The sequence below is a fragment of the Vicia villosa genome, unplaced genomic scaffold, assembly GCF_029867415.1.
Source record: "Vicia villosa cultivar HV-30 ecotype Madison, WI unplaced genomic scaffold, Vvil1.0 scaffold7, whole genome shotgun sequence".
NCBI lineage: Eukaryota > Viridiplantae > Streptophyta > Magnoliopsida > Fabales > Fabaceae > Vicia > Vicia villosa.
In genome coordinates, this window is record NW_026706810.1 from 130,738 (window position 1) to 156,628 (window position 25,891).

Sequence of the window (25,891 nt, forward strand, 5' to 3'; positions counted from 1 at the left end):
CACTCTATAATAACAAAAAAGATACATATTTATAATTTCTAAAATCCAAAAGATCCATAACAAAGTCCAAAACAAAACTCAATAATATATTTTATATTAATTTATGAATTTCTGGAACTTTAAAACAAAACATGTTAATATTGATGTCTCAACATCAGAACACAATGTCAGGACAGATGTTACGATATCTACAAATTGACAGACCAAATATACCAGACTGTAAGATATGCTGAAATAAATTGCAGAATAATAAAGTACACAATCAATTGTTAACTCATTTCGGTGCAGCGTCACCTACTCTAGGGGCTACCAAGCCATGAAGGATATTCATTAGGATAGTATTAGTTCAAAGCCTAAACAATCTCAGTTTACAACTTATCGCCTAATCACTACCTTGTGCAACTTCTACCTAGAACCCTCTAAATATGATATTCCCCTCTCACTTCCTACCAATCACCTCGGTGATAAAACCAGTCACAAACCAATGACAGTATCAAAACAACCAAATAAAAGATTACATTTCAAATGTAAAACAACTCAGATTTTCCTAAAAGCTTTTTACTGATAAAAATAACTTGACACACAATCTATTATTTCCTTCAAAGCTTCTGTGTGATTGACAAGTAACAATTAGTCTACCTCAATGTATCAAAAGATATAAGGGTGACTTACAAAAACACAAGATACTCTCAAAACCTAAGACTCTAAACTTCCCCTAATTTTTCAATTGTGAAAGCTTGGTTGCATTAGGTTTAGGGTTCTCTTTAAATACTCCTCAACAGTCCACGGACTTCAAAACATTCACCCGTATATTACTTGATCCACAAGCTGAGGGTTGCACAAATTATGCAAAAAATCTCCTTAAATCTTGGAACAAAACATCGAATTTCCTAAATTGTCTCAACATCCAATTTTAAAAACTTATGTACAATTGGAGACCAAATCATTTGTTCCAGATTAAATCTTCTTAACCTGGGAAATCAGTGAGATATATCCAAAAGGACTCTCACAAAATCAAAACAAATCTGTCAAGAATTAAAACAGTCTGTATTGATGTTCTGGTACAACATGTCACAAAATCTGTCAGAACATTTGTCTTTCTCAGACAGCTCAATGAACTTGAACAGCATGTTAGGACATCTTCCATAACATCTTCTTGTGAACTATGTTTTAGCAAAATTGTTGCCAATCCTAAAACCATGGTACTAAAAATTTAGACTATTTCTAAATTAATATAAAATATATACCAACATTCTAACATTAATGAACGGATTTGCAAACTGAACCGACCAAACCCGATATCTACGAACCGCCCGAACCGTACATTCTTCCTGTTTTTTGGCTTCTTGATTTTTTGGAAATTTCTAAACATGTTTTCTTTGTCTTCATCACTAAAGGTTTTAAGGCATACTTCAACAATACCAAATATGATTCTTGAGCCAAACTGAGAAAGCATAGAAGTTTCACACAGACCTACCAAGATATCATTTCAAGCCAAAATAATACTCATATCTTCCACGTCCTTCGATGTCACAAATTTATCCGAAAGTATTATATCATTATAAGATTTCCAAATCAGCTACACCATAATATGTCAAATAATAAGACACCCTCTTTAAGTTTATGTGGACCATCAAGAGAAAAAAAAACATATGAAAAAGGGTAAAGGGACCAAAACTAGATACCAACACAGTCATTTGAAAATGCTATAGCATGTCTAAAGTACTACATCACAAGACATAAAAAAAATGAGCAGACGACTCTAAAAATCTCAAACGCAAAAGGCAAGAGACATCCTCCTAAAACTCTAAAAAAATAAAACAGAAAAGGCATGAGACATCCTCCTAACCAACAAAGACTCATTTTTTTCAGTAAATTCTTTATGGTAGAAATTATATCCTACCATAACTATCAGGAGAAGATAATTACTTTAGAGGAGGATCAACTCTACTATAAAATAGCATTGTTATATCAATAACAAAATATCATCATAAATAACCACATAATTGATCAATTATTAACTTTTGTTCATATGTTTAACCAAAATAAAATAATTGAATGTATCTAGTTAATAATAAAAAAATTCGATTTTTATATGTTAATTTTTTTTTTAAATATACTATTAGAAATAAATAAAGAGAATGAGTAAAAAATGTGAGTTTTGTTTTTGTTAAAAAATTTATATATTTTCTGTATAATAACTTAGGATAATTAAAAACATGATAAAAATATATTATTAAGTAAAAAAGTAAAGGAATTCATGAAAATAGTTAATGGAAAAAAAAACTTAATTTTTATTCACTTCTTATTTTTTATAAAAATATATTATTAAAAAAATTAATTACTATGCATTGTGGGTGTAAAAAATTATACTTTTCCCAACATCTAACTTTTAATTTTATTTAAAATAAAATAAGAAGAACAAGTATTAAAAGGATAAATATGGTTTTACTTTGTCAAAAAAAATAGTTAACTTTTATTTATTAAAAATATAATAAAAACAAATTTTTAATAAAAACTTAAAAAGAACCAAAAAAAATGTACTTTTTAGAAAATGGATTTAAATAGTTGTTAAGTTGCTAGTTTTGACAAAAGGTTAATTTTTATTAAAAAAACTAAAAAAGATATATGTGCCAAATTATTAAATTATTCTTAGTTTTATTTCAAAATTTTCTTCGATAAAATCAAAAGAAAATTTCAATATACAACTAGAATCAAATCCAAAAACACAAATAATATATGCAATAATCAAATTCAGTAAAGAAAAAAAATTAATAGATGGTGTCACGAATTTATTATTATATAGTTATAGTTTTTAATCGATAACAATCATAAATACAAGTTCTAACACATTCAACAAATATAAAATAATAGTTTTCTATCCTAATCTTTGAGTAATATTATCAAAACAAATGACAAAAGATATCAATGTGGTAACCTAATATTGAGTCTTCTAAGCCATATTGAATGAAGAATCATATGAAACACATCAAACGGTTTAGCCGGATGATTCAACACAAAATGTCTTTGAACCTTCAACACTCTCCCATGCAACTTCAAATACTTTTCATGTGAAACACCTTTCAATATTCTCTTGATCTCACCTATCCTCTTTGGTGGAATCTGCAATGAAAATTTGCTCCAATCAAGAACATCACTAAACGGTAGCTGATAACTATCTGAAATAATCACAGGCACACAACCAGCATTAATGGCTTCCACAAGTCTTGGACTAGCCACCTCATAACCACTTGGACACAAACAAAATTTACTATTCCCCATAAGATCTTGATAGTTAAGATTTTTAGGAAGATACTCATACACTAGAACCTCTTCATCTTTTCCTTTCCATTGATCTTGTAACATCTCTCTAATCATACCATGTGCCCCTCCGGCAAAAAAGGCGAGTATCGATCGATTATTAGGGTTCTGACTAGGTTTCGGCGCGCTTAGCTTGAAACTTTGTAAGTTCATTTCCGGCATTGAAACGTCCTTTACAGGATCAAACTCTTCAGAAGTGTTGGCATTGCATAATACTCTAATCAAGTTCTTGTAAATCTCTCTACCCGAATCTTCTTTCGATATCTCTGGCGCCCAATCGTGACAAGAGACGAGTAAATGATCTGCGCCGTTGCTTCTATTCCAATACAGATACTTTTGCGCTATGAGGTTGGTGTAATCAATGGTGACACGCATGATTTGATCTCTTGAGTATGTTGTGAGAGGATTGTATAGATATTTCACCATGTGTGTCACACTTAAGGGTAACATGAATGCATGAGCTTCGTTTGGATTGCTCGCTGCGAATCGGCTCGATATGTCCTCGATCTCGGACATGAAGTGTCCCTCGATGCTGTAAATTGAAACCATGGGACCGTAATGGACTAGTGGGGGTTCACCTTCTTTGTAAGTCCATACTTTGAATCTCTTCATCATTTCCATGTGACTTCTGCATAGTTTTAAAGCGTGTGACAAAAGTTAGAATATTCAAAAATAACATTATATGAAAATAGAAATTTTATGCAGAAGACTTCAAGGGGTTCATTGCTAAATTCCAAGACTAATAATCCGTGTACGAAAAGGAAAAACTATAAGGAAGAAATGACTTATCTTAAATTTACACTCGCAAGTTACCACCCAAGTTTTAATTGGAAAGGGTATGATAAGATACAAGATATAGAAAATTTTAAAATTTAAGATGTGATTAAGATACTTTAATAAAAATAAATAAATTTAAAATATGCTTTAATAAAAATAAATAAATTTAAGATATGCTTCATAAAGTTTTGATTTTTTTGGTTTTTTTAGTTCAAATAGGAGTGTAATCAAATTTATTTGAATTGATTTTTGGTCAAAAAATATCTCCATCGATTTTGATTTATAGTATTTTTAAAAATGATCCAAACCAAACTACCCAGTTTGATTTATAGTTATGTGTATTATCCACTATTAAGTTTTTTTTAGTGTATTTTATGCTTCTTCTTTTTTTTTTAAATAATACATTTTATATAATTTATTTCATATTTTTTACTGCATCTTCCAATAAATTCACTATCAAATATAAAAGTTGTCACATAATATCTGAAGATAGAGAATAAATTTGGAAGTTTAACAAATAAAAAACAACAATAACAAAAAAAAATTTTAATATACATAAATTAACATGTTTCACACCTCATACACACATTAAAACTATTTTGTAAAAAATATTAGAAGGAATTTCATCGAAGAAAAAGAAACAAAAAATATTTAAAAAAGAAAGAAAACTAAAAAAATTAGAAAACTTGAACATGAAGAATGTGATGACCATAACATATCGGAATGGCGGTAGAGAGAACAACAATAGTGGCAAGTGGCGAGAACAAAAATGAATAATGGATGGGCTGAAATAAAATTTGGGTTTACTGATGGCAAAATAAAAAATTTAGGGCGTAATTGTAAGCATTGGTTGCATTCATTGATTTAACAGTTCCTAAAAAATTTCATTGATTCCATAAATCGAAGCATAAATATTTAATTTTTTTTGTTTGACTCGATTTGAGTTGTCGATTTAATAAAAAAAATTATCCCCTTACACATGTAATTTTGAGCTGTCAAATTCATCCTTTATATTTTGTTTTAATATTGTTTTAACTATATTTTTGGTTAACATTCATTGACTAAAAGAATAGTTTAAAATTCAAAAAATAAAAAGAATCAAAAAATAATTAAAGGATGATGAAATGTATTTAGCCTTTAATATATAGTATATAGGAAAGAAAAATAGAAACATAGCAAAAATAATAATTAATAATAATAATTAAATTACTAAAAATAATCTTTTCCATAACTACTCACTTACTTTTAAATTTTTTTATGCAATTTTAAAAAAAAAAAAAAAGGAAAGAAAAGAAAAGATTTTAAAATCCAGAAAAAAATAATTAAAAAAATGAATATTTTAATAAAATGAAATAGGATTTTTTTTCAAATTGTATTTTTCTAATTTATATTGGAGTACATCTTTCCAGAGAATATTTCTATATTTCTCTAATACATATCGGAGTATGTCGACCTGGAGAGTTATATCAATACTTTACTAATCCCTATCGCCATAGGAGTGCATGAATGTATGAACGCATAAACTTTATCATTTTTAAAGCCACGGGACTTACTTAATTCCAGTTACAAATAACCTTGAGAGGTAATTTAAGACATACAAAACAACAAAATATATGCAACTAATAACTTAATCAAGGAAATTAAAAGCTTACACCGTAGAGAAAAAGCAAAATAAAAGATTATGTATAAGTTACTTAACTGATGAAATGCATAAGCGTTTCTGTAAACGTTTCCTCTTGGGATGAAATCCTGTGCCTCTGATGCAATGGTTGTGAAATTCCTTCTTTTAATGGCTCTTCGAATAGCCACTCTTGCTTCACCCAATTCTCGTTCAATTCTCACTAAATTATTTGTCGGCGATAAGAGTTTCACATCAGACAATAGATGAACTACGTCCTCGTTTCTTCTTTGATAATAAACGAAGAAAATAATGATGAACAACGTTACGGGTAATACAATCCATGAATTCATTTTCAATTTTGATAATAATTCACTTGAGTATATTTTAGAGAACACTTTTCAATAGTAAAGAATATTTGGTCAAAATTTCATGAAACCTTTTTTTGAATGAGTTGTAGAGAGCACTTAATTAGGTATAAAAAAATTAAAATATGATAGAGTAATTAATATTTAAAGATTTAGTACTATAAAGTTTATTCATACCATAAAGTGATTTATATTTTAATTTAATGTATTTTTCTTTTTCAATTGAGTAATAAAAATAATATGTCAATCACATTAATTTGATTCTATTGGTATTTTTACGTAAATAAAATACGATATTTTATTATCCCATTAAAATCAATATAATTGATCATTGTGCAAGAAAACGAATTGCAGAGGTGTAAGTTCTAACCTGTAAAAAGGTATGTTTAAATATATATGGCATGTTTTTTATTCGTAATAAAGTATAATTAATATATTAAATTTATTTAAAAATTACTAGCATTACAATTTAACTGTCAGATTGAATATCATATCAATTTCAATATTGCAATATTGATGTTAAAATCATTTAATTATATTACCATTTAAAACTGTTTAATTTTCATTTAAGGCCTTTTTTTTCACAAAGATATTTTATTTTTTAGAAATCAAATATCTTCTTGCGTGTAAATGTAAGATTAATTTTTCGAGTTGGAATATCGCAATAGACGATAAAACTTTTATTCAAAAGACAAAGATGATTTTTATAATACAACATATTTACAATTTAAAAAGATTTACAAGGAATTTTTATAAAAAATATTTAAATAAAAGAATTGATTTAAATAATTTATATAAAATTTTATTTAAGGTACACAATCTTTCTGCTATGAATTCTTTAACAGATAATACTTCAAAAAATCACTTAAATTTTAAACTATTTTGAATATTTTTTTAAAAAATATAGTTGTGCTATATTTTTTCTGAAAATATTAAATGATTTTGCTCATGGTTCTAATTTCAATAATGTATATTTATTCTACTAAAAATAAAATAAATATTTTAATATTTAGAAAAAAGTGTTTGAACTTCTACTGTTTTAAATATTTTTATTTTTATAATAAAATCATACAAAAAAATTTGTTTCTTAATATATAACATTTTGTTTGTTTCTTGGATATTAAATATATTTTTGAGAATTTAAAATTAGAAATAAAAATATCTATTTTATTTAAAGAGAATACGAAATTATCTAGAATTAATATAAAAAAAGTTATTGTTTTGGAAATAACAAAAATACTCTTTTGTTAGTTTAGTCTAAACTAATAATTTGGGGGGAAAATATCTTTTTTTTTTTTCCAACTCACTTTTCACTTTTTATAAATTTTTTATTATTATTATTTTTAATAAATTATTAATAACAATATTTCAATAATTTTTTTTTTAATAAAAAGATTATTATGATCATTTTAAATGAATGTAAATTTACATTTAAAATAGTATTTAATTTTTAAAAATTAACTTTAATAATTGAATATTAATAACGAAGAAATATAATTTGAAATAATTTTTATTTTAAGATATAATATTTTTTAAGAAAATAATAATAATTTTAGTTTTAAAAAAATTATTTCAATTAAAATGAATTTAAAAATATACTTAAAAAGGTGTGTTATTGAATAAAATGCAGAAATATGTGTCACTCATAATTAAATTTGATTTATATGATTCAAAATATTATTAAATTAATATATGTCATTAATGAAGTTTATACAATTAAAATAATGTTTGCATAATTAAATATTAGAAAAATTATTTGTTATTGATGTCATTTCACAACTATAAGTTATCAATATAAATAGGAGAAATATATATATATATATATATATATATATATATATATATATATATATATATATATATATATATATATATATATATATATATATATATATATATATATATATATATATCTACAAGTAAAAAAATCTATTATTGATTTAAATATTTTTATATACGGAAATTTACAATTGATCCATACATTTTTCTAAATGATACCTAAACATAATTAATGTTTGTATACGGGAAAAAATCTATTATTAATTTAAATATTTTTATATACGAAAAATGGTATTTATGATCCAAAATGATATTTTCTTAGATGTGGAAAAAAATTACTTATTACATGCAAAAAAAAATTTGATTCAAAAATTGTATACAGGAAAAAGAATCTATTATTGAGGTTAAATATGTTTTTAGTCCTATAAAATTACCCAAAATGACTTTTAAAAGTGAGTGCAAAAGTAATTTTATAAGGACTAAAAGCCAAAATTGAGATATTTATAGGGACCAAAAACATATTTAACCCTTGATTTAAATATTTTTATATACGAAAATTTACTATTGATTCAGATATTTTTCTAAATGATACCTAAACATAAATAATATTTATATACAGGGAAAATATATTATTAATTTAAATATTTTATATACGAAAGACGGTATTTATGATCCAAAAATAATATACGGAAAAAATTATTTATTTAAATATTCTATATACGAAAAAATTTACTATTGATTTAAATTTCTTTTTCTTTTTTAACATTTTATTTAAAATAAATATATTATGTAAACAAATGCACATACCAAGCCAGAACCCGTGCGTATGCACGGGTTTGTTACTTGTTTGTTCCTATAAAAAATTCACTTTCTAATCTCTTGTATAAAAAACATTTTTAGGTGTTATTATAAAGTCTTATGTAAAAATAATGTGTTATCCTACTATTATATACTATTTTATTTCTATAATTATTTTTTATCTATAACAATTATAAACTATTAAAAAGAATTTGAAAATAAAATAAAATTTTTGAGAATTTAAAGTATTGCACAAACACTTCTTTATAAAATCTTATTCATTGGAATATTATGCTAAAGAAAGTTCTTTTTAAGAGTAATTTTTTATATTGTGAAACAAATGCGCTATAGAAAACAAGTAATATTATTAATTTTAATATTTCACAACGAAGTTGTACTTTTATTTTTTTTCCCTTTTATTCCTTTATTTGTTTAAAATTTTTGTGACAATAATTAAATATATATAATTACTATTAAAATTTACGTCACTTTAATTCAATAAATAAAAGTTGATTTATCTTAATGATATAATGACAATATTACTTAAAATTAATTAAAAACAAGAGAGAATTGTAATTTAAGTAGAAACATTGTGTTTAAAATATTACTTAAAATTAATTGAATATAAATAAATGGGATTAATTATAATTAAAATATTCATGATGACCATATTAAAGATCAAATAAATGAAAGCAAGGTTTTTTATAAGTATGTTCTAAATATCAAAGACCATTTTTTTCTCAAAACAAAGTGGTAATACTAATAACTTTTAAAAACTCACACACACAACCGTGAATACAATATTATTGGACAAGAATATGGAGTATTCAACTATCTAGAGGGGTATATAAACCTCCCAGTTAAAACCTTAATTGAAAATAGTTTTGAAAAACTTTATCATAGTTAAAGAAATAAAATGATTTGCGTGACGAAAGCAGATTTTAGCATATAAAGAGATTAAGTTTAAAGATTGAAATTTGACATAACGACTTAAACAATACAGAGTAATCAAGATTGAATTACAGAATTTACTAAAATATATAAATTAATGCAATGCATTCAATATATAATAAAATTGCACAAGATGTGTTTTTTTATGTCAATACTACATGGATTATACAATCACAATTTTCAACTTAACTTTCAACAAGACTAACTTAAATTTCTAATTGCAACAAAACCTACGCTTTTACAAATAAATCGTTAGAAAAAGAAATCCTAATTGCATGCAATTCTAGAAAGTAATAAAGAACAACTTAACATGCGTTAGAGAGAGAGAGAGAGAGAGAGAGAGAGAGAGAGAGAGAGAGAGAGAGAGAGAGAGAGAGAGAGAGAGAGAGAGAGAGAGAGAGAGAGAGAGAGAGAGAGAGAGAGAGAGAGAGAGAGAGAGAGAGAGAGAGGTAATTGAGAATTGTTATTATTGAAAGCGGTAAAAACTAAATTACAAATATGTGTATATATACAAGTATGTGGCTTGTATACTAAGTAACTAATATAACAAATCCTAACTAACTCAGGCATGAGCTTGGGTTACTTAACTTGGATTATACTCTCAGCATATCCCCTTATAATCCAAGTTACTAAGCACATGCTAAATATAATTGATCTAAACTATTCCTAATTTCTTTCTCAAAGTTAGGAATTTTTCGATCTTCAATCCTTTGGTGAAATTTTTGGCCAATGCTTCACTTGTGCAATGCCTCACTTCAAGTTCACCTTGATTTACCTTCTTTCTTAAGAAGTAAAATATAGTTTCAATGTGCTTATTCTTTCCATGCAGAATTGGATTCATTGTAAGATTTATGGCTGACTTGTTGTCGATATGCAACGCCAGAGGTTTCTTCACTTCGACCTCTATCTTTTCCAGCATAGATCTGATCCAAATTTCTTGACACACAACATAGAATCCTGCTATATATTCAGTCTCACATAATGATAATGCTACCACATGCTGCTTTCTTGAGCACCATGAGATTAAGGCACCAAATACTCGAAAAAAGTAACCAATTGTGCTTCTTCGATCTTCATTATCGCCATACCAATTAACATATGAATAACAAGTAACTGTAACTTATTTACTATTATAATTTCATGGAAACATAATTCCACAGTTTATCAATCCTTTTAGGTATCTCAGGATTCTTCTTGCAGATATCATGTTCACCAATCTGACTAAGAAACTTATATCATGTTTTCTATTGCATACATAACTCAGAGATCCTACAATTTGTTTGAACAAAGTCACATCGACTCTGTCCTCCTCTCCATGCTTCTCTAGTTCCAAATTTGGTTTGACTGGTGAGGATGCAGGATTCAAATCATCCATCTTGAATCTCTTGAGTATCTCTTTGACATGCTCCCTTTGATGCAACATCGTACCTTACTTAGTAATTTGAAATTACATGCCTATGAAATACGACAAGCTTCCCATATTCAACATTTTAAATTCCCTCATCATCAGCTCTTTGAACTTCGACAAGTTTCCACGTTATTTCTAATTACCAGCAAGTCATCGACATATAAGAAAATTATGGTTACATATTGTGCCATGACCGGCACATATACACTGTATTCAAATTTGTATTTGATGAATTCCAATTTGACTAAGTATGAATCAATTTTCTTGTTCAATACCCTAGGTGTCTGTTTGAGACCATAGAGCATTTTGTGCAACTTGTATACTTTTCTTGCTTCCTCCTGTATCACAGACCCAAGAGGTTGTGTGACATATAACTCTTCATCTAATGGAGCATTCAAAAATGCTGATTTCGCATCTAAGTGAAATGTCGACCAACCTTGCTTGCTTGCCAAGGCTACCGCCAATCTGATAGTCTCTAATCTTTTTACTAGTGCATATACTTTAGAGTAGTCGAGTCCTACTCTCTGAAGAAATCCTCAAGCTACTAATCTTGCCTTATGTTTTGTTATTGAATCATCAGCATTGTGCTTTAACTTGAACACCCACTTTATTTTAATAGCTTTTGTGCGTGTTGGCAATTCGACTAGCTCCCATGTGTTGTTTCTTTTGATTGCTTGTAACTCTTCGACCATAAATGACTTCCACTATTTATTACTTAAAGTCTTGCTATAGTTGATTGGTTCAACACTTGAAAGTAAATAAAAATGAATTATTTTCCATTTGTTGTGACTTCATCATCACCAACCACTTCACAGTCTTGAAGCATTGTTGGAAGAACTCTGGTTATTTATGGCATTTGGCTTGTGCTAGCCCCACCTTCTTCGATTTTGACTGTGTCTGGAATGTAAGAACGACTTCGACTTCAACTTTATTAACTGCCTCTGTTCCATAGGCTAGTCAAAAAGGAGTCTCCCCGGTAGTCGAGTGGGGTATGCGGTAGGCCCATAACACGTTGTGGAGCTCCTCTACCCACCTTTTCTTGATCTCGTCAAGTCGTCGTTTGAGTCCGCATATAATGACTCTGTTCGCAGCCCCATCCTGTCTGTTTGTTTGAGGATGCTCGACGGAGGCGAATTGTTGTGTGGTGCCGAGGTTGGATACGATTTCCTGGAAGTTTTTTCTCGTGAATTGTGTTTTGTTATCGGTGACAATTGCTTGGGGGACGCCGAAACAGGCGAGGATTTTCCATTTATAGAAACGTAGGATGTTTTGGACGGTGATCTTGGCAAGGGCCTAAGCCTCTATCCACTTTGTGAAATAATCTAGCCCTATGATGAGGTATTTGTTCTGGTTGGATCCCACTACGAAGGGTCTAAGGATGTCCAAGCCCCACCACGAGAACGGCCAAGGGGTGACAAGGTCTTTAGTTTGTTGCCGACGAGAGGTGCAAGTTTCCATGGTGTTGACACTTGTCGTACTTCTTCACGTGCTCCTTGGTGTCAGACTGCATGGTCGGCCAATAGTAACCAGCTCATAATGCCTTTTAGGCTAAGGATCTACCGCCGAGGTGTTGGTTTTCTATCGTATGATTGATTTTGCTGCAATTGGTACAAAGCATGGAGCTTTTAGGGTTTGGTTTCCCTTTGTTGCGAGAATTGTCCTTATAATTGGCATACAAAATCATAGGATAAGGGTTGGATGATGAAGAAGGAGAAATTTGTTGTTGAACAATGAGAGAATAATGCGATGGATACTAGGAAGAGGAACAATGAGGAGAATCTTAGTATGAATATTGTGATAGTTATCATTCAGGCCTTTCAAGAAACAGGTGATGTACTCTATAACACCCTTCTAAACCCCCGCGACAATTATTAAAATAATCAGAGTAAAACATGAAAATAAGGGTGCCACAATTAAAAAAAATTCAAAACCAAATATAATTCAACTGTCATGCTTTATTAGGAACGATTCATTAAATAACAATCTCATGTTTATCACAGCGGAATAGTATAACATCACCAAAACAAACCAATGGAAACACAATCCAAAAACCAATAAATAGAGTATAATGATTAAACTCTAAAACTATCTTTCCCAGTGTTACAAGACCAGAGCATGACCGACACGACCCAAAATAACTGGATAAACTCTACGAGCTATCCTCACCGAGCAATAAAGCCGCTACTCCTCAAACTGAAAATTATCAACATGTAAGGGTGAGACAGATTCACAATTAACAAATGTTATAAGCTCATAGATAACGAAACGTCATAAGCAATTGTCCACCCTATAGTATCATGTTACGGAACTTAGTATTAATCATCCACAGTTATGAAATACAACCATCACAAATACAACACCAAGTTATAACACTGGGAGTCTCCCAATCATGTTATAATAATACATACATCGATGCAAGACTATATGCATGTGGTACCATACATGGGCTAAACCCATCCGAAAGATCTATTCATCACCAAGATACAGCCTAACCGACACAAATTCTACACAATGGGAATTATGCCCACCATTTGATCCACAACATCACCAGGATCCATCACCAAAATGCGTACGAATGAATGCACACATAGGACATACTTACAACATCATTGATCTGATGCATCGCATCGTCTCATTACAACTCACCATTTCATCACCAATAAGCATGTACACGTCTTAGAAATCATTCAACCATATCACACATATTCATGTCAAACATCATCTAATCACAATAAAAATCAAGATAGTTTCATCACCATAACAACACATTGCTACATTCACACATATATGTACACAATGCTACAATTCATCATTTAAATTAAATCAAGATTTAAAATAAAACCGGGCCACTGCCCATTTCACCAATTCATCATACAAAGCTCTTAATTAGCTTCGCAACGCCCAAAACGGCACATAATTCGGATGCTCGGATCAAAAGTTACGGATATTTAAAATAAAACAATTTTTCAAAAAGGCTATAGTGGTAACCGGTTACCTAAATTGGAGTAATTGGTTACTACACATGGCAGTAACTATTTTCCTAAAAAATGATAAGTGGTAACCGGTTACCTCAATCCAAGTAACCAGTTACTGCCTAACAGAAAACCAAAAATCCCTATTCGTAACAGCGGTAACCGGTTACCTCAATCCTAATAATCAGTTACTACCTCCCAGACAGCAACAACAACACCAAAACCAACAGTGGTAATTCAACCAAATTCATCATATAATCAACAAACATCATAGTACATAAGTCAAGTAACATCATGAAACAATTAAATCTATTCCTTAAGAAGAGCATGTTTATTGTCATTTCATCACAAGGCATCATTATCAGCTCACACGGATCAAATACGTTCAACCAATTGCATATAGCATACAACATCATTATCAACTCATACCGATCGAATACATATAACAACTATAAGTTATATTAAATAATTTTATAAGGGTTCTCAATCCATTTTTATAAGATAGGAGTTTATTTTAGCTTTCCAACGGTCCAAACGGCACGTCAATCGGACTTACAGATCAAAAGATACGAATTTTCGAAATTCTAAAAATTTAGCTTAACATGCTGGGTAACGGGTTACCTCATTTTAGGTAACCGGTTACCTAAGCCCAGAAGTCACTTTTTTTCACTTTTCGCTTCCAAGTAACCGGTTACTTCACTGACATAACCAAAAATTATGCATTTTAATGGTGTAACTCCAATCCTTTCACCATCCAAACATTCCTAACATATAAATATCATCCCAAACGTCCCAAAACATTTGCAACATAGAAACAGCACCAAAACAATCACTCTAACATATTTCTACCAAATTTTAGACACATTCAACATCAAGTATTATCCATAATCAATCAATTTCATCACATTCATCAATTTAACCCTAAAGGTTCCAAAATCCCAAAACCATAATTCATACAATTGAGAACAACAATATACATAATCAATCCCATTACCCATAAACCGATAATAGATGCTAATTGGAAATAGTCACCCCTTACCTTAGCCAAAAATCTTGAATCTTCCTCTTTCTCTATTCTCCTCTTCCTTGGCTCTTTTATGTGTTTCAGTCTTCTCCTCTTTTTTTCTCTAACTACTCTTCTCCCAATTTCCTTTATTTTATGGAAACAGCATAACTTGGTAAAAGACCCACTAATTAACACCTCCCCTTTACTAATTGTCACACTGGCCCAATTACCTTATTCTCATGATTTTCTCAATTAAATCACCAGATTCCAAAATTCCAATTAATTCCAATTAAATAATTTAAACTCTAATTAAATTAAATAATGGAAAATATGGGGTGTTACATACTCCATGTGTTTGAAGTTTCGCACGACTTTAGACAAATCACAGGTGCAAGGAGTAGGGCATGTACAAGAAGGTGTAGGTCGTAAATCATTTAGTTCATCCCATAGAATCTTGATATCGGTAAAGTAAGTAGAGAGATATCTATCACCCTGTTGAATAGAATGCAAATCACGAAGAAGATCAGAAAAATGAAAGTGGTTACCCAAAGATCAAAAGCGGAATCGAAATAGATCGTGCTTTGAGCGATATGCGGCGAAAAAGTGCGGTTGAGCCAAGAAAGCACCATTTATTCGCACGGTCCCAGAGCTCTTAGTTAGGGTCAGAAGAGGTAGGTTCTAAGAGAGTTTCATTTATGAGCGCAAGTTTGTTCTTCGATGTCAGTGCTCGACACATAGATTTACTCTAATTATGGTAATTGTTGTCGTCCAAGGGTGGTTAGACGATGGTAGCGCCGGGATTTTCACCGGGATGAAAATAGTAAGGATTTCCAATGTTTAAGGTAGGATCAATGAGGTCGTTCTTGGGTGGTTGTGATCCTTTGTCTGATTGTTTAGGGTTTTCGACTTCAATGTCGTTCGCCATAGAAAAAGGAAGAAAAGATAAGGGTTTTGATGGAGAACGAAGAACAAAATAATGAGTTTAGTCTACTGATACCATATTACAGCCATGGTTCAGCTGTATGGAGAAGATGAAGCTTGGGCAGGAGAATTCAAATTGATAAAAGAATGACTTAATTTTCTGTAGTCAAAAAGGCTGAATAATATATGTACAAAGTAATGGACATATCTAACCTAAAGGCCATGATACAGAATATGGAGAAAGACCAATGGACATAAGGAAATATCCTAATTATCTAATATAGTATCTTTCTCTAATACAAAATATTTGTCTTTATTTTTTTGACTCGAATCACAACTTGTTTTTAATCTAAATTCAATTTCTTTAAAAAAAATCAATTCGGGATATGTAATTCAAATCACATATGCCCTTGATTTAAACCAGAGTGGCCATTGAAATCTTTTCAAATGCTTTTGATTCGAATCACACACCACTTTAATATGAATAAAACTTTCACCTATTTAATTCTAATCACCCTTCTTTTTTAACCGAATTAAGTGCTTGTCAACATCTCATGTGTTTATTTTCTTTGATAAATATGTCGGTTTCATGTCATTTTCATATCACTTTCATTTCATTCATCTAAAACCTCAAAAAATTCTCTAAACACCAACATCTAAGTTCCAAACTTCAAACTTCATCACAGCAATTTGTTCTACATTTTGCAAGTGGTTCAGAAAAGTTGTTGTGTTGGGATGTGAAATTTTCTTTTCAAGTTCTTAATTCTCAGTTTCTTTGTTCATCTCCAGTTAGACCTTGTCTTCAAGACTTGCTTTTGTCTCCAATCCTAAGGCTAAGAAAAATATTTCAGAAAGACCAAAGAAAAGAGCTATAGTTAAATCTCTGTCAAACCCTTCATCTTATGATGTTAATCCTACTTCCTCAACTTCTACAAACCACGACACTAAAAATCAATGGAGGTGCCAAACCACGACACTAAAAATCAATGGAGGTGCCAATTCCTACTTCGTCAACTTCTACAAACCACGACACTAAAAGTTCTAACTTCTGATGAAGTTCAAATTTAGAGGTAAGCTTGAATCTCTTACAACTCTTTCTTCTTTCCTCTACTTCTCTAAAATTCCAATCTTCTTATACTTCACATGAATCTTTCTTCTACTCAAACTTCTTGCTCTGAGGAAGGTTGAAAGTGATGGTGTTGCAATGGAGAGGAAGGTTGAAAGTGATGGCTCAGATTGCTTGGCTCGAATTTGCTCAATTGGAACTTCTTCATCAAGCAGGAGAATTTCACAAATCAACAGAGCTTAGTACTTTTTCTGTGTAGTGTATAAGTTTTGTGGTTGTTGAATCAATGCGAGTGCTGTTAAAATTTATAGGCTCAAACTAGGTTTAATTATGAGTGGGTGAGCTTGTAAGTGTGTGGGATTTGAGAGGGAAATTGGTGTGACTTAGTTGGGATTTATGTGAGCCGGTCATGAGTGATTCGTCTGGAGTGTGAAGGTAGATTGGGTATGAAGTTAGCACAAATGGTGGGATCTCCCATCTGCAAATCAGAGTGTCAAACTTGTGTAATTCCATGTTGTATGTAATGCCATGGCCATGTAATTCAACTTTGTACCATGTAATCATCATGATGAATGCAAATCATAATTACAAGTCACCCTGCATTACCAAAATTCAATTTTTTTTTATTTTTATTGAATTCCACGTAAACTGTTTTATTATTAAATAAATTCATTTTTTTTGCATTACCAAAATTCAATTTTTTTTATTTTTATTGAATTCCACGTAAACTGTTTTATTATTAAATAAATTCATTTTTTTATTTTTATTGAATTCCACGTAGACTAGTCATAGCATTTACACCTTTTCACTCAGCCACTTCATATTGTTGTTTAACATATACATTGGATATCTATATATTACATAAACATGTTATTTATTGTAATATTTATAATATTTCAATTACACTATTAATTATATTATTTATTTAACATAAACATTACATTTCAATTATGTAACATATTATCTATACATAAACATAAACATATTATTTATTGTAATATTTCAATTACACGTTAATTAAATAGTTAAAATATTTATTTAACATAAAAAATTTTAAAAAGGAAAATATCTTTAGATATAAATAAATTGATTTAAAAATTGATTTTTAAAATATATAAAGAATATGAAATATTCTATTTTTAATACGAAAATATTTCAAATGTAAAAATGATTTTTAATACGATCAACAATTAAATATACATGTTGATTATAAATTGATTTTTTCCAATGTAAAAATGATACAAAATATTTCAATTTTTTTTGAAATACAATCAACATTGAAAAATACTAGTTGATTAAAAATTGATTTCTTTAATATAAAAAAAATTAAAATAATCTATTTCTTTATAAAATACAATAACAATTAAGTATACTAATTGATTATTTTTTTATTTCTTTTAATATTTTAAAAATAAAATAATTTTTAATTAATTAGTATATTTAATTGTTAAATCATTTTTTAATAAATTAAACAGCATTTAATGAATACAAATATGATACGTTTTAGTGCATTTAAAAATAGCATACGTTACTATCAATCATTAATTGGTCCAGTGGTGATTGGCGCTGGACTTGGTAGGTCGAACCACGGTTCGATCCCCCGCAACCGCGATTGGGAGGAGAATGGAACCACTTGATGTCAGAACTCGCCCCCGAACCGGACTAAACCGGTAGACATTTAATGCATTTAAAAACCAGCACAAGTGGCTTAGTGGGAAGGTAAGAAAGCAATGACTTAAAGTGTGTGAGTTTGAAACCCATTATTAAATAATAAAAATATTAAAAAAACATAAAAAATGGCCGTCACGTCACGGACCAAAATGAATATACACGACCAAAAGACTATTTAAGCCAATTTTTATTTTCTTTTGTAATGCATTTGATGTATGTGTAATGGATTCATGATATATGTATGCTAGGATGCACATGAAACCATTTGTAAACGGATTTTTATGAATGACATAGCAATAAAAATCTCATCTAATTTTGTCTTATGTGACAAAATTTGGCTTTCTTTATTTGTCTTTGAATCTTCAATATATTGTGAAAAATACACATGATAATGGATTAATGAATGAAATAATTTTGAATGAGTGAATGATAACGTGATGGTGATGATGAAAATGACATATGGTTAGTGGGATTAATTTTATGATGCTTAGACCTAAAATGCAATTCTTATATAGGTTGAATTTGCTTTGACTTTCAAAAAGATGCAAAAATGCAAATGCGTATGATGGAATAAGTTTGAAATAGACTTTGAATTTTTGTATAACATGATAATGAACAAGCTAATAATGTAATTAAAAAACTTGGTCTTAAATTAAATATTGACTTTTATTGACCAATAACGAGAAATGACAACAAAGAACAACTAACATATTTGTTGGGGTTGCCATTGTATGTTGTGTTTTTTATTCTTTTTTTGCCTTTCTCTTTTTTTATTTTTGTCAAACGGGAAGAAATTTATGAGATACTAACATTAAATTTTTTCGCGCGTGAGTGTTTAATACAAGAGGAGCCTTAGTTGCTCTGAGGGACTAAAATATCTCAAAATTTTCCAAACATAAAAAAGGGGAATATTGTTTTACCGTATTTTAATGTTATCGTATTTGAGTCCCTCAAAATTTCTCAAGCAAAGCAACCATGTCGTGAACATAAGCAAATACCAAGGCACCAGCAAGCTCGATAAGCACATGCATGTTGATAAAAAGGAAGAGTTAAATCACTCAGGTGTCAAAATAAACATACAAAACACAAACAATATCAGCAAAGTAAAAAAACAAAAATAGCAAAGAGAAAATCATATGCACAAATGCTAACTAGGTGGGTGGAACATGAGTGTGACATACTCTTTACTTGAAAGCAAAAAGGCTACGATAACCCTAAGGGAAAGCCGTCGTCAAAGCTATTGAGATGGTGAAAGAGATGAACATGGGGATATCAAAATCCACACGGTCCAATACAAACTAACCCTACAATTTGTCTCAATAATTAAATCAGTAAACGAAACATCAGTTAATAAGACCACAGTTGAACAGGCTATAATTCCAACGAGTATCCTCGTCGGCCAAAATTATATGGGAAACCTACGCATCCCTAAAAATCTTAAGTACAGCACGAGGCCAGGGCAAAGCATTCAACAGTAAAAGAAAAGCCTCAGCAAAAGATTGGTATCTCTAGACAGCAAAATCGATAACCTATTTCTGAAATAGAAGTCAATATCCTCCCCCCAGACAATTATATGAATACAGAAAATGACTTAAGTATACAGATGCAACTATGTACATCATGGGAGACTCCAGACACAGAAGAGAGTTAGCAAGAATGAAGGAGAGATTTGAAACAATTTAGATAAAATTAAGACCAAGTCAAAATACTATATCAATAGTTAAATACAACTCATACTTGTATCCCTAAATCAGATTTAAATAAATCTAACAAACGATATGTGAGTACATAGTCATCTGAATCTATTACAAAATATAAACTCAATAATGATAGACAACACCTTAGCAGTGAAGTAATCGCTTCTTTGACACCATCTAAACCTACAGCTAAGCTTAATGACCCAAGAAGTGACATTATCCTAAAAAGAAATATATCTAGTTTAGCTATTTCAACCATCTAACATTGATTATACACATAAAACAACCTCAATACCAACAACAGAATGTGAATGTTTGAAATCGGTTAAAATCCCTCTTTGGACTTTAAACAAGATATTGACAAAACACATGAACATACAACGATAGCCCCTTAACAAAAATAAAATAACATGTAACGACATAAACATAAGTAAAGGCAAAATAGAATACAAAAATTGTCAAAAATGGAAGGCAGAGTGCTTAAACAGGGACCAGCACCCTACATAGGTATACTTCCAGATTTATTCTGGAAAATGTATAAGAACTGGTATTTCATAGACAGTTTTCTGTTATTTAAACGACACTACAATTCAAATTTGTTAATAAAATCTACTTCAACATTATGATGGTTGTCTAAGATTTAAATTTAGACAATTAATACAACGTTACGTTTGCAGAAACTTTTGATATACTTGAAGCAAACAACTTTTTAGTTCTACAATGAATCAGAAGCAAACAACTTCAAAAGACAGCATTAGCAATATCTGAAAACTCAGGCCCATTTGCATGCATTTCTTTTCAGACAATCCTCTCCAACTCCCTAGCATAACTAAGCGTTTGGTTGATGAGTTGCAGAGATGGTATTTCTTTGCAAGGTGCAGATTCTTTTGCCTTTTGAAAGAAGACGGAACCGTTCTTAATTTCCCACTCAGGGTGCTCCTGCAATAGATAGATAACAATTTTAGGACAGGAGAACAAAACAATATTTATGAGCATCAACGAAAAGCACAAGAGCAAAAAATATCGGAAACATGAAACTTATAAGATTGCGCAGTGCTTAGTCAAGATTAATGTCTATTCCCACTCATGCTCTCTCACAAGATATGCTAAGGGCCATGACAATCCTCACCTCATTGATATACTCCACGAGCTCCTGGTCTTTGGAGAACAGCAACATTTGCTTAGCATCATTAATTGAAAGATAGTCATATGCCTTCTCACTGCATCCTGCTATCTCGTCTCTGGATGTTATATAGAACAATACAAACGAATCAAAAATTGATCTAGATATGCAAAAAATAATAATAATAACAATAATAACATATAACCAAGGTGTGAATATTCAAAATTATAATAATAGTTGTGCTTATGCAAATTTCCATTGCATGAACTAGAAAGGAATTCAAGAGAAAGCAATACAAAAACAGGCTATAAGAAATAATGATAACAATTTTTACCTGATGGTCTTTGCCAAAAGATCCATGAAATAAACATATGTTTCATGTGGCACTGTCTGCCGAGCACTCAAGACACGGTTGTAAGCCCCTTCCATAAAAGATTGCTCCAACTCCACGGCATGCTTAATACAAGGATTCTCTAGAGCAGTGGATGAAAGTAATTCCAACTCGGTATGGAATTCAGCAATCCTATTCTGCACAAGTAGTCTCAACAGGTTGAGACCAAGTATTGGATACTCCTGAGGAGATTGTTGAAGACGATTACTGCAATACATGAAAAGCCCCCATAAATTAGAATAGTTCAGCAAGAAAACAGATGAGTTGAAGATAGAATCCACACTCTGATATCAATACTACCCTTACGTTTCTTGACATATACTCAAATATAAATGTTAAGAGATCAGAAATGTCAATTGTTTTGATGAGTTTAGAAACTTATATTAAGCACTTGTAAATAAAGGGAGAAGAATCAGTTACCGGGCATCAGTATAATAAGGTTTCAACTGGAAGAAATCCCTTTCAAAGGCATCTTGATCCTCGATTTTTACACTAAGGACAACAGCATGCTCATATATATCCCCTGAAAATTCCAACAACAAACATGAAAAAATACACACATTTCAGATAAAGAACTCATAGTTAGGAACTATTTCTTCATCATTCTATAAGAAGTTATTATCTTATTCATTCTAATAAACATTACTCAGACATGGGGAGAAAATTTAAGTAATTCATGTTGCATAATTGATATGGAAAATGGCTCATCATTTTATTTCATTGTAGCATCTATCAGTTTCCAATTTTAGAAATTAAAAAAAAAACTTATTCTTTTTTATCTCTCCTAATATATGGTATTAGCCATGCAGTAAGACAAAGGCTAACTTGTAAGTCCACCACAGCCAGATAGAAAAGTTATCTATCTATCTTCTTACTTCATGGTTTGAAGAGCAAAACAAAATCCACTTCCAACTAAGACAGTTAACATGGAAGATATATCACAAAGAGCTCGTAGACAAGCTAATGTCTTTAAACTTGATTAACAATATCAAACGAATTTAATATTCACTCATATGACATTTGATTAAGAGGATCTTCTTTTTATAAATTACAAACGTATGGGTTACAAAAGACCATTACTTGCTATAGTTAACTCCTGAACTGCATTAGGTGTATCTGCAAACAAGGGTGGAAGGCTTCTGAACCCTGTTAGTAAAACCTGCAAGTGAAAAATGTTACTCAAAAGTTACATTGAGAATTTAAAAAACAAAAAAGAAGCAACAACAATTATGTATTAAGTTAAAAACTACAACCCGTCTCTGACAAAATTCTCAACAAATAGTTGTGGAAAAAGAAATGTCAAAATTTTTTACAACAACAATTTCTTGTATAAGTTGTACTAACTAGTTTCTGCATCACAATTTTTTTCAAAAACTCTAATTTACCTTATAAAACCACATTTTTCACAGGCAAGTATAAACCAAACTATGAATCAAGCTGCTTGAGCCTTGAAGTGTTCATATCCTATGAAGCACGGAAACCGGACACAACACCGACAACCGACACTGATAATAATTTGGAAAAATGTATAAACCGAACATAATCACTACAACACTACATGGGTTAAAAAATAGCTGTATAACCAACAACAACACTACATGGGTGTCACTGTAACAAATGTGACCCAAAATTGCGAATTACAATAGCGATCTGATATTGAATCAATCAACCCACAGCCATTAACTTCATAACTATAATAAATCTAAATTCCTATTATAAAAGATGCAAGTGAATTGATCTTGAAGGAGCATTGAAATTAGGGTTTTGTAGGGTTAGAAATACCTTAAGCTGTGAAAGGAGATTGGAACTGGAATCGAAGTCGTTTCGGAGAAACGCGGCCTTGAATCGATCAAAGAGCTGAGAAACTTCTGTTAGTTTTGGATCCATAGCTTTGATTTTTTGCGTTTAGAAAACTTGAATGATTGTGTTGTTGAGTGCTTCCTGAAAAGTTGAATGATTGTGTTGTTGAGTGCTTCCAACGAAAACCTTCCGAACGACAATAAACGGGTCCGGGTCGAATACTATTACCCATAAATTAAATGGATCCAAATCCAATTCACTAAGATAGTTGTATCCGAACTACTAACAAACTCGTGCGAACACGTTCGCACGAGTTCTCGTACGGGACGTGCATTTGTTTCAGATGTATATCTTTTAATAGAAAAATGTCTGGTACCCGTGAAAAATAATAATTAAATGTATAGAAAAATGTCCGGTACCCGTGAAAAGATAATAATTAAATGTATAGAAAAATGTCTGGTACCCGTGAAAAAATAATAATTAAATGTATAGAAAAATGTCTGGTACCCGTGAAAAAATAATAATTAAATGTATAGAAAAATGTCTGGTACCCGTGAAAAAATAATAATTGAATGTATAGAAAAATATCTGGTACCCGTGAAAAAAAATATTTTAATCAATAACTTTATGTTCCCATTAATGTTCAATATTTTGATCAATAGTTTGACAGTCTCATTAATATTCAATATTTTGAACAGTCGCTTCACGTTCTCGTTATAATTATTTTAATTTGGTTTTATAAAAAATAAAAATTATCATCTTAGTAAAATACTATTTTCAACATCGAAATTTTAAATTTAATAAAACAATAATCTAATATTTGTATGTGGGAGTCATTTAATTATTCAACTGCACAGAAAACACATTGCTGATAACATTACATGTCTATAATTTAAGAAACGCGTGAGATGTTATGTATGAATTTGTTTGAAAATGCTAACCCGGTATATATATATATATATATATATATATATATATATATATATATATATATATATATATATATATATATATATATATATATATATATATATATATATATATATTCTTTATTTTTCTATATTGACAAATATAACTTAATTCTCATTAATATGATATTTTTTAATTTCAAATTATTACATATTTAATATTCTTAAGATAGTTAAAAATATATTTATTCGTTATTTAATAACTTTTTATTTTCTATAGATAGATCATTTATAAACATGCAGGAAAAAGATGTTTTTTTTTATAATATTTGATCAAATCTTCATTATGTTGAGAATTTTCGGTTTAATATGACCTTAATTAAATAATATTTATGATTCATGATTTTTTTTCATATCACTATACCACACAATATTAAGGTATTTAATTCAATTTAGTTGTGTCAATCTTTATTAAGTTGAGAATTTTCGATTTAATATGACACTCCTTTTAGTTTTATTATTATTATATCTTAAATTTTATTTAACACAACATTAATTTCTATTAATTAATTATCATATCGTTATTCAACATACTTTATTGTTATATCATCATTTTATTTTTTTATATAATATTTTTCTTTTCATTCTTTTTATATTTTTTACGGGTTCTAGTACGGAACACACATTTGTTTCAGATGTAAATGTTTTAATAGAAAAATGTTTGGTACCCGTGAAAAATTAATAAAATGAATATATAATTAATAAAAAAATAATTTGATGCACGGGTTCTGGTGCAGGACGCGCATTTATTTCAGATGTATATTTTTTAATAGAGAAATGTCAAGTATCCGTGAAAAAATAATAATTGAATATATAATTAATAATAAAAAGATTTATGCACGAGTTCTGGTACAGGACGCGCATTTGTTTCAAATGTATATTTTTTAATAGAAAAATGTCTGGTACCCGTAAAAAAATAATAATTAAATGTATAATTAATAAAAAAAATTGATCAGTAACTTCTTATTACTGTTATTTGACCCGTGCGTCCGTATTTAAATATCAGCATAATTTATATTTTAATTCTGTTTTGGTCCACATTTAAATATCAGCATAATTTAAATTTTAATTTACCAAATCATAAATTTAAACTAAAAATAACTTTTTACTATAATTGTTTAAAATTAATTGAGTAATTTATTGTTTTTGTTAATTGAAGACAATATTAATTTAAGATGTATATATAGAAGATAAAAATGTATTTAATTCTATCATTTAATATTATTAAATGATAAATTTAAATTAAAAGTAACTAT

At 29.6% G+C, this 25,891-nt stretch overlaps 2 protein-coding genes across 2 annotated transcripts; both read right to left on the reverse strand.

The window, feature by feature from the left end:
- Positions 1-2,803: 2,803 nt before the first annotated feature.
- Positions 2,804-6,078, reverse strand: LOC131643102 (probable glycosyltransferase At5g20260). The gene is made up of 2 exons (XM_058913249.1): positions 5,798-6,078; positions 2,804-3,949 (listed from the first exon to the last, which is right to left on the reverse strand). Exons 1-2 carry the CDS (start codon positions 6,067-6,069, stop codon positions 2,926-2,928), a joined length of 1,296 nt encoding a protein of 431 aa, XP_058769232.1. The 5' UTR covers positions 6,070-6,078; the 3' UTR covers positions 2,804-2,925.
- Positions 6,079-20,948: 14,870 nt separating this feature from the next.
- LOC131643099 (26S proteasome non-ATPase regulatory subunit 8 homolog A-like) lies at positions 20,949-23,842 on the reverse strand. Its single transcript, XM_058913246.1, has 6 exons — positions 23,650-23,842; positions 22,948-23,026; positions 22,288-22,390; positions 21,811-22,074; positions 21,483-21,594; positions 20,949-21,292 (listed from the first exon to the last, which is right to left on the reverse strand). The coding sequence occupies exons 1-6, from the start codon at positions 23,752-23,754 to the stop codon at positions 21,152-21,154; spliced, it is 804 nt and encodes a 267-aa protein (XP_058769229.1). The 5' UTR covers positions 23,755-23,842; the 3' UTR covers positions 20,949-21,151.
- Between the last annotated feature and the right edge of the window lie 2,049 nt (positions 23,843-25,891).

What these genes read in the sequence shown, in the direction of transcription:
- LOC131643102 (XM_058913249.1), bottom strand. Translation starts at nt 6,069, where the DNA reads ATGAATTCATGGATTGTATTACCCGTAACGTTGTTCATCATTATTTTC. An exon ending in AACGCTTATGCATTTCATCA is followed by an intron (nt 3,950 to 5,797) that starts GTTAAGTAACTT and finishes AAAACTATGCAG; the next exon opens with AAGTCACATGGAAATGATGA.
- LOC131643099 (XM_058913246.1), bottom strand. Translation starts at nt 23,754, where the DNA reads ATGGATCCAAAACTAACAGAAGTTTCTCAGCTCTTTGATCGATTCAAG. An exon ending in ATCTCCTTTCACAGCTTAAG is followed by an intron (nt 23,027 to 23,649) that starts GTATTTCTAACC and finishes TTTCACTTGCAG; the next exon opens with GTTTTACTAACAGGGTTCAG. An exon ending in TCGTGGAGTATATCAATGAG is followed by an intron (nt 21,293 to 21,482) that starts GTGAGGATTGTC and finishes TATCTATTGCAG; the next exon opens with GAGCACCCTGAGTGGGAAAT.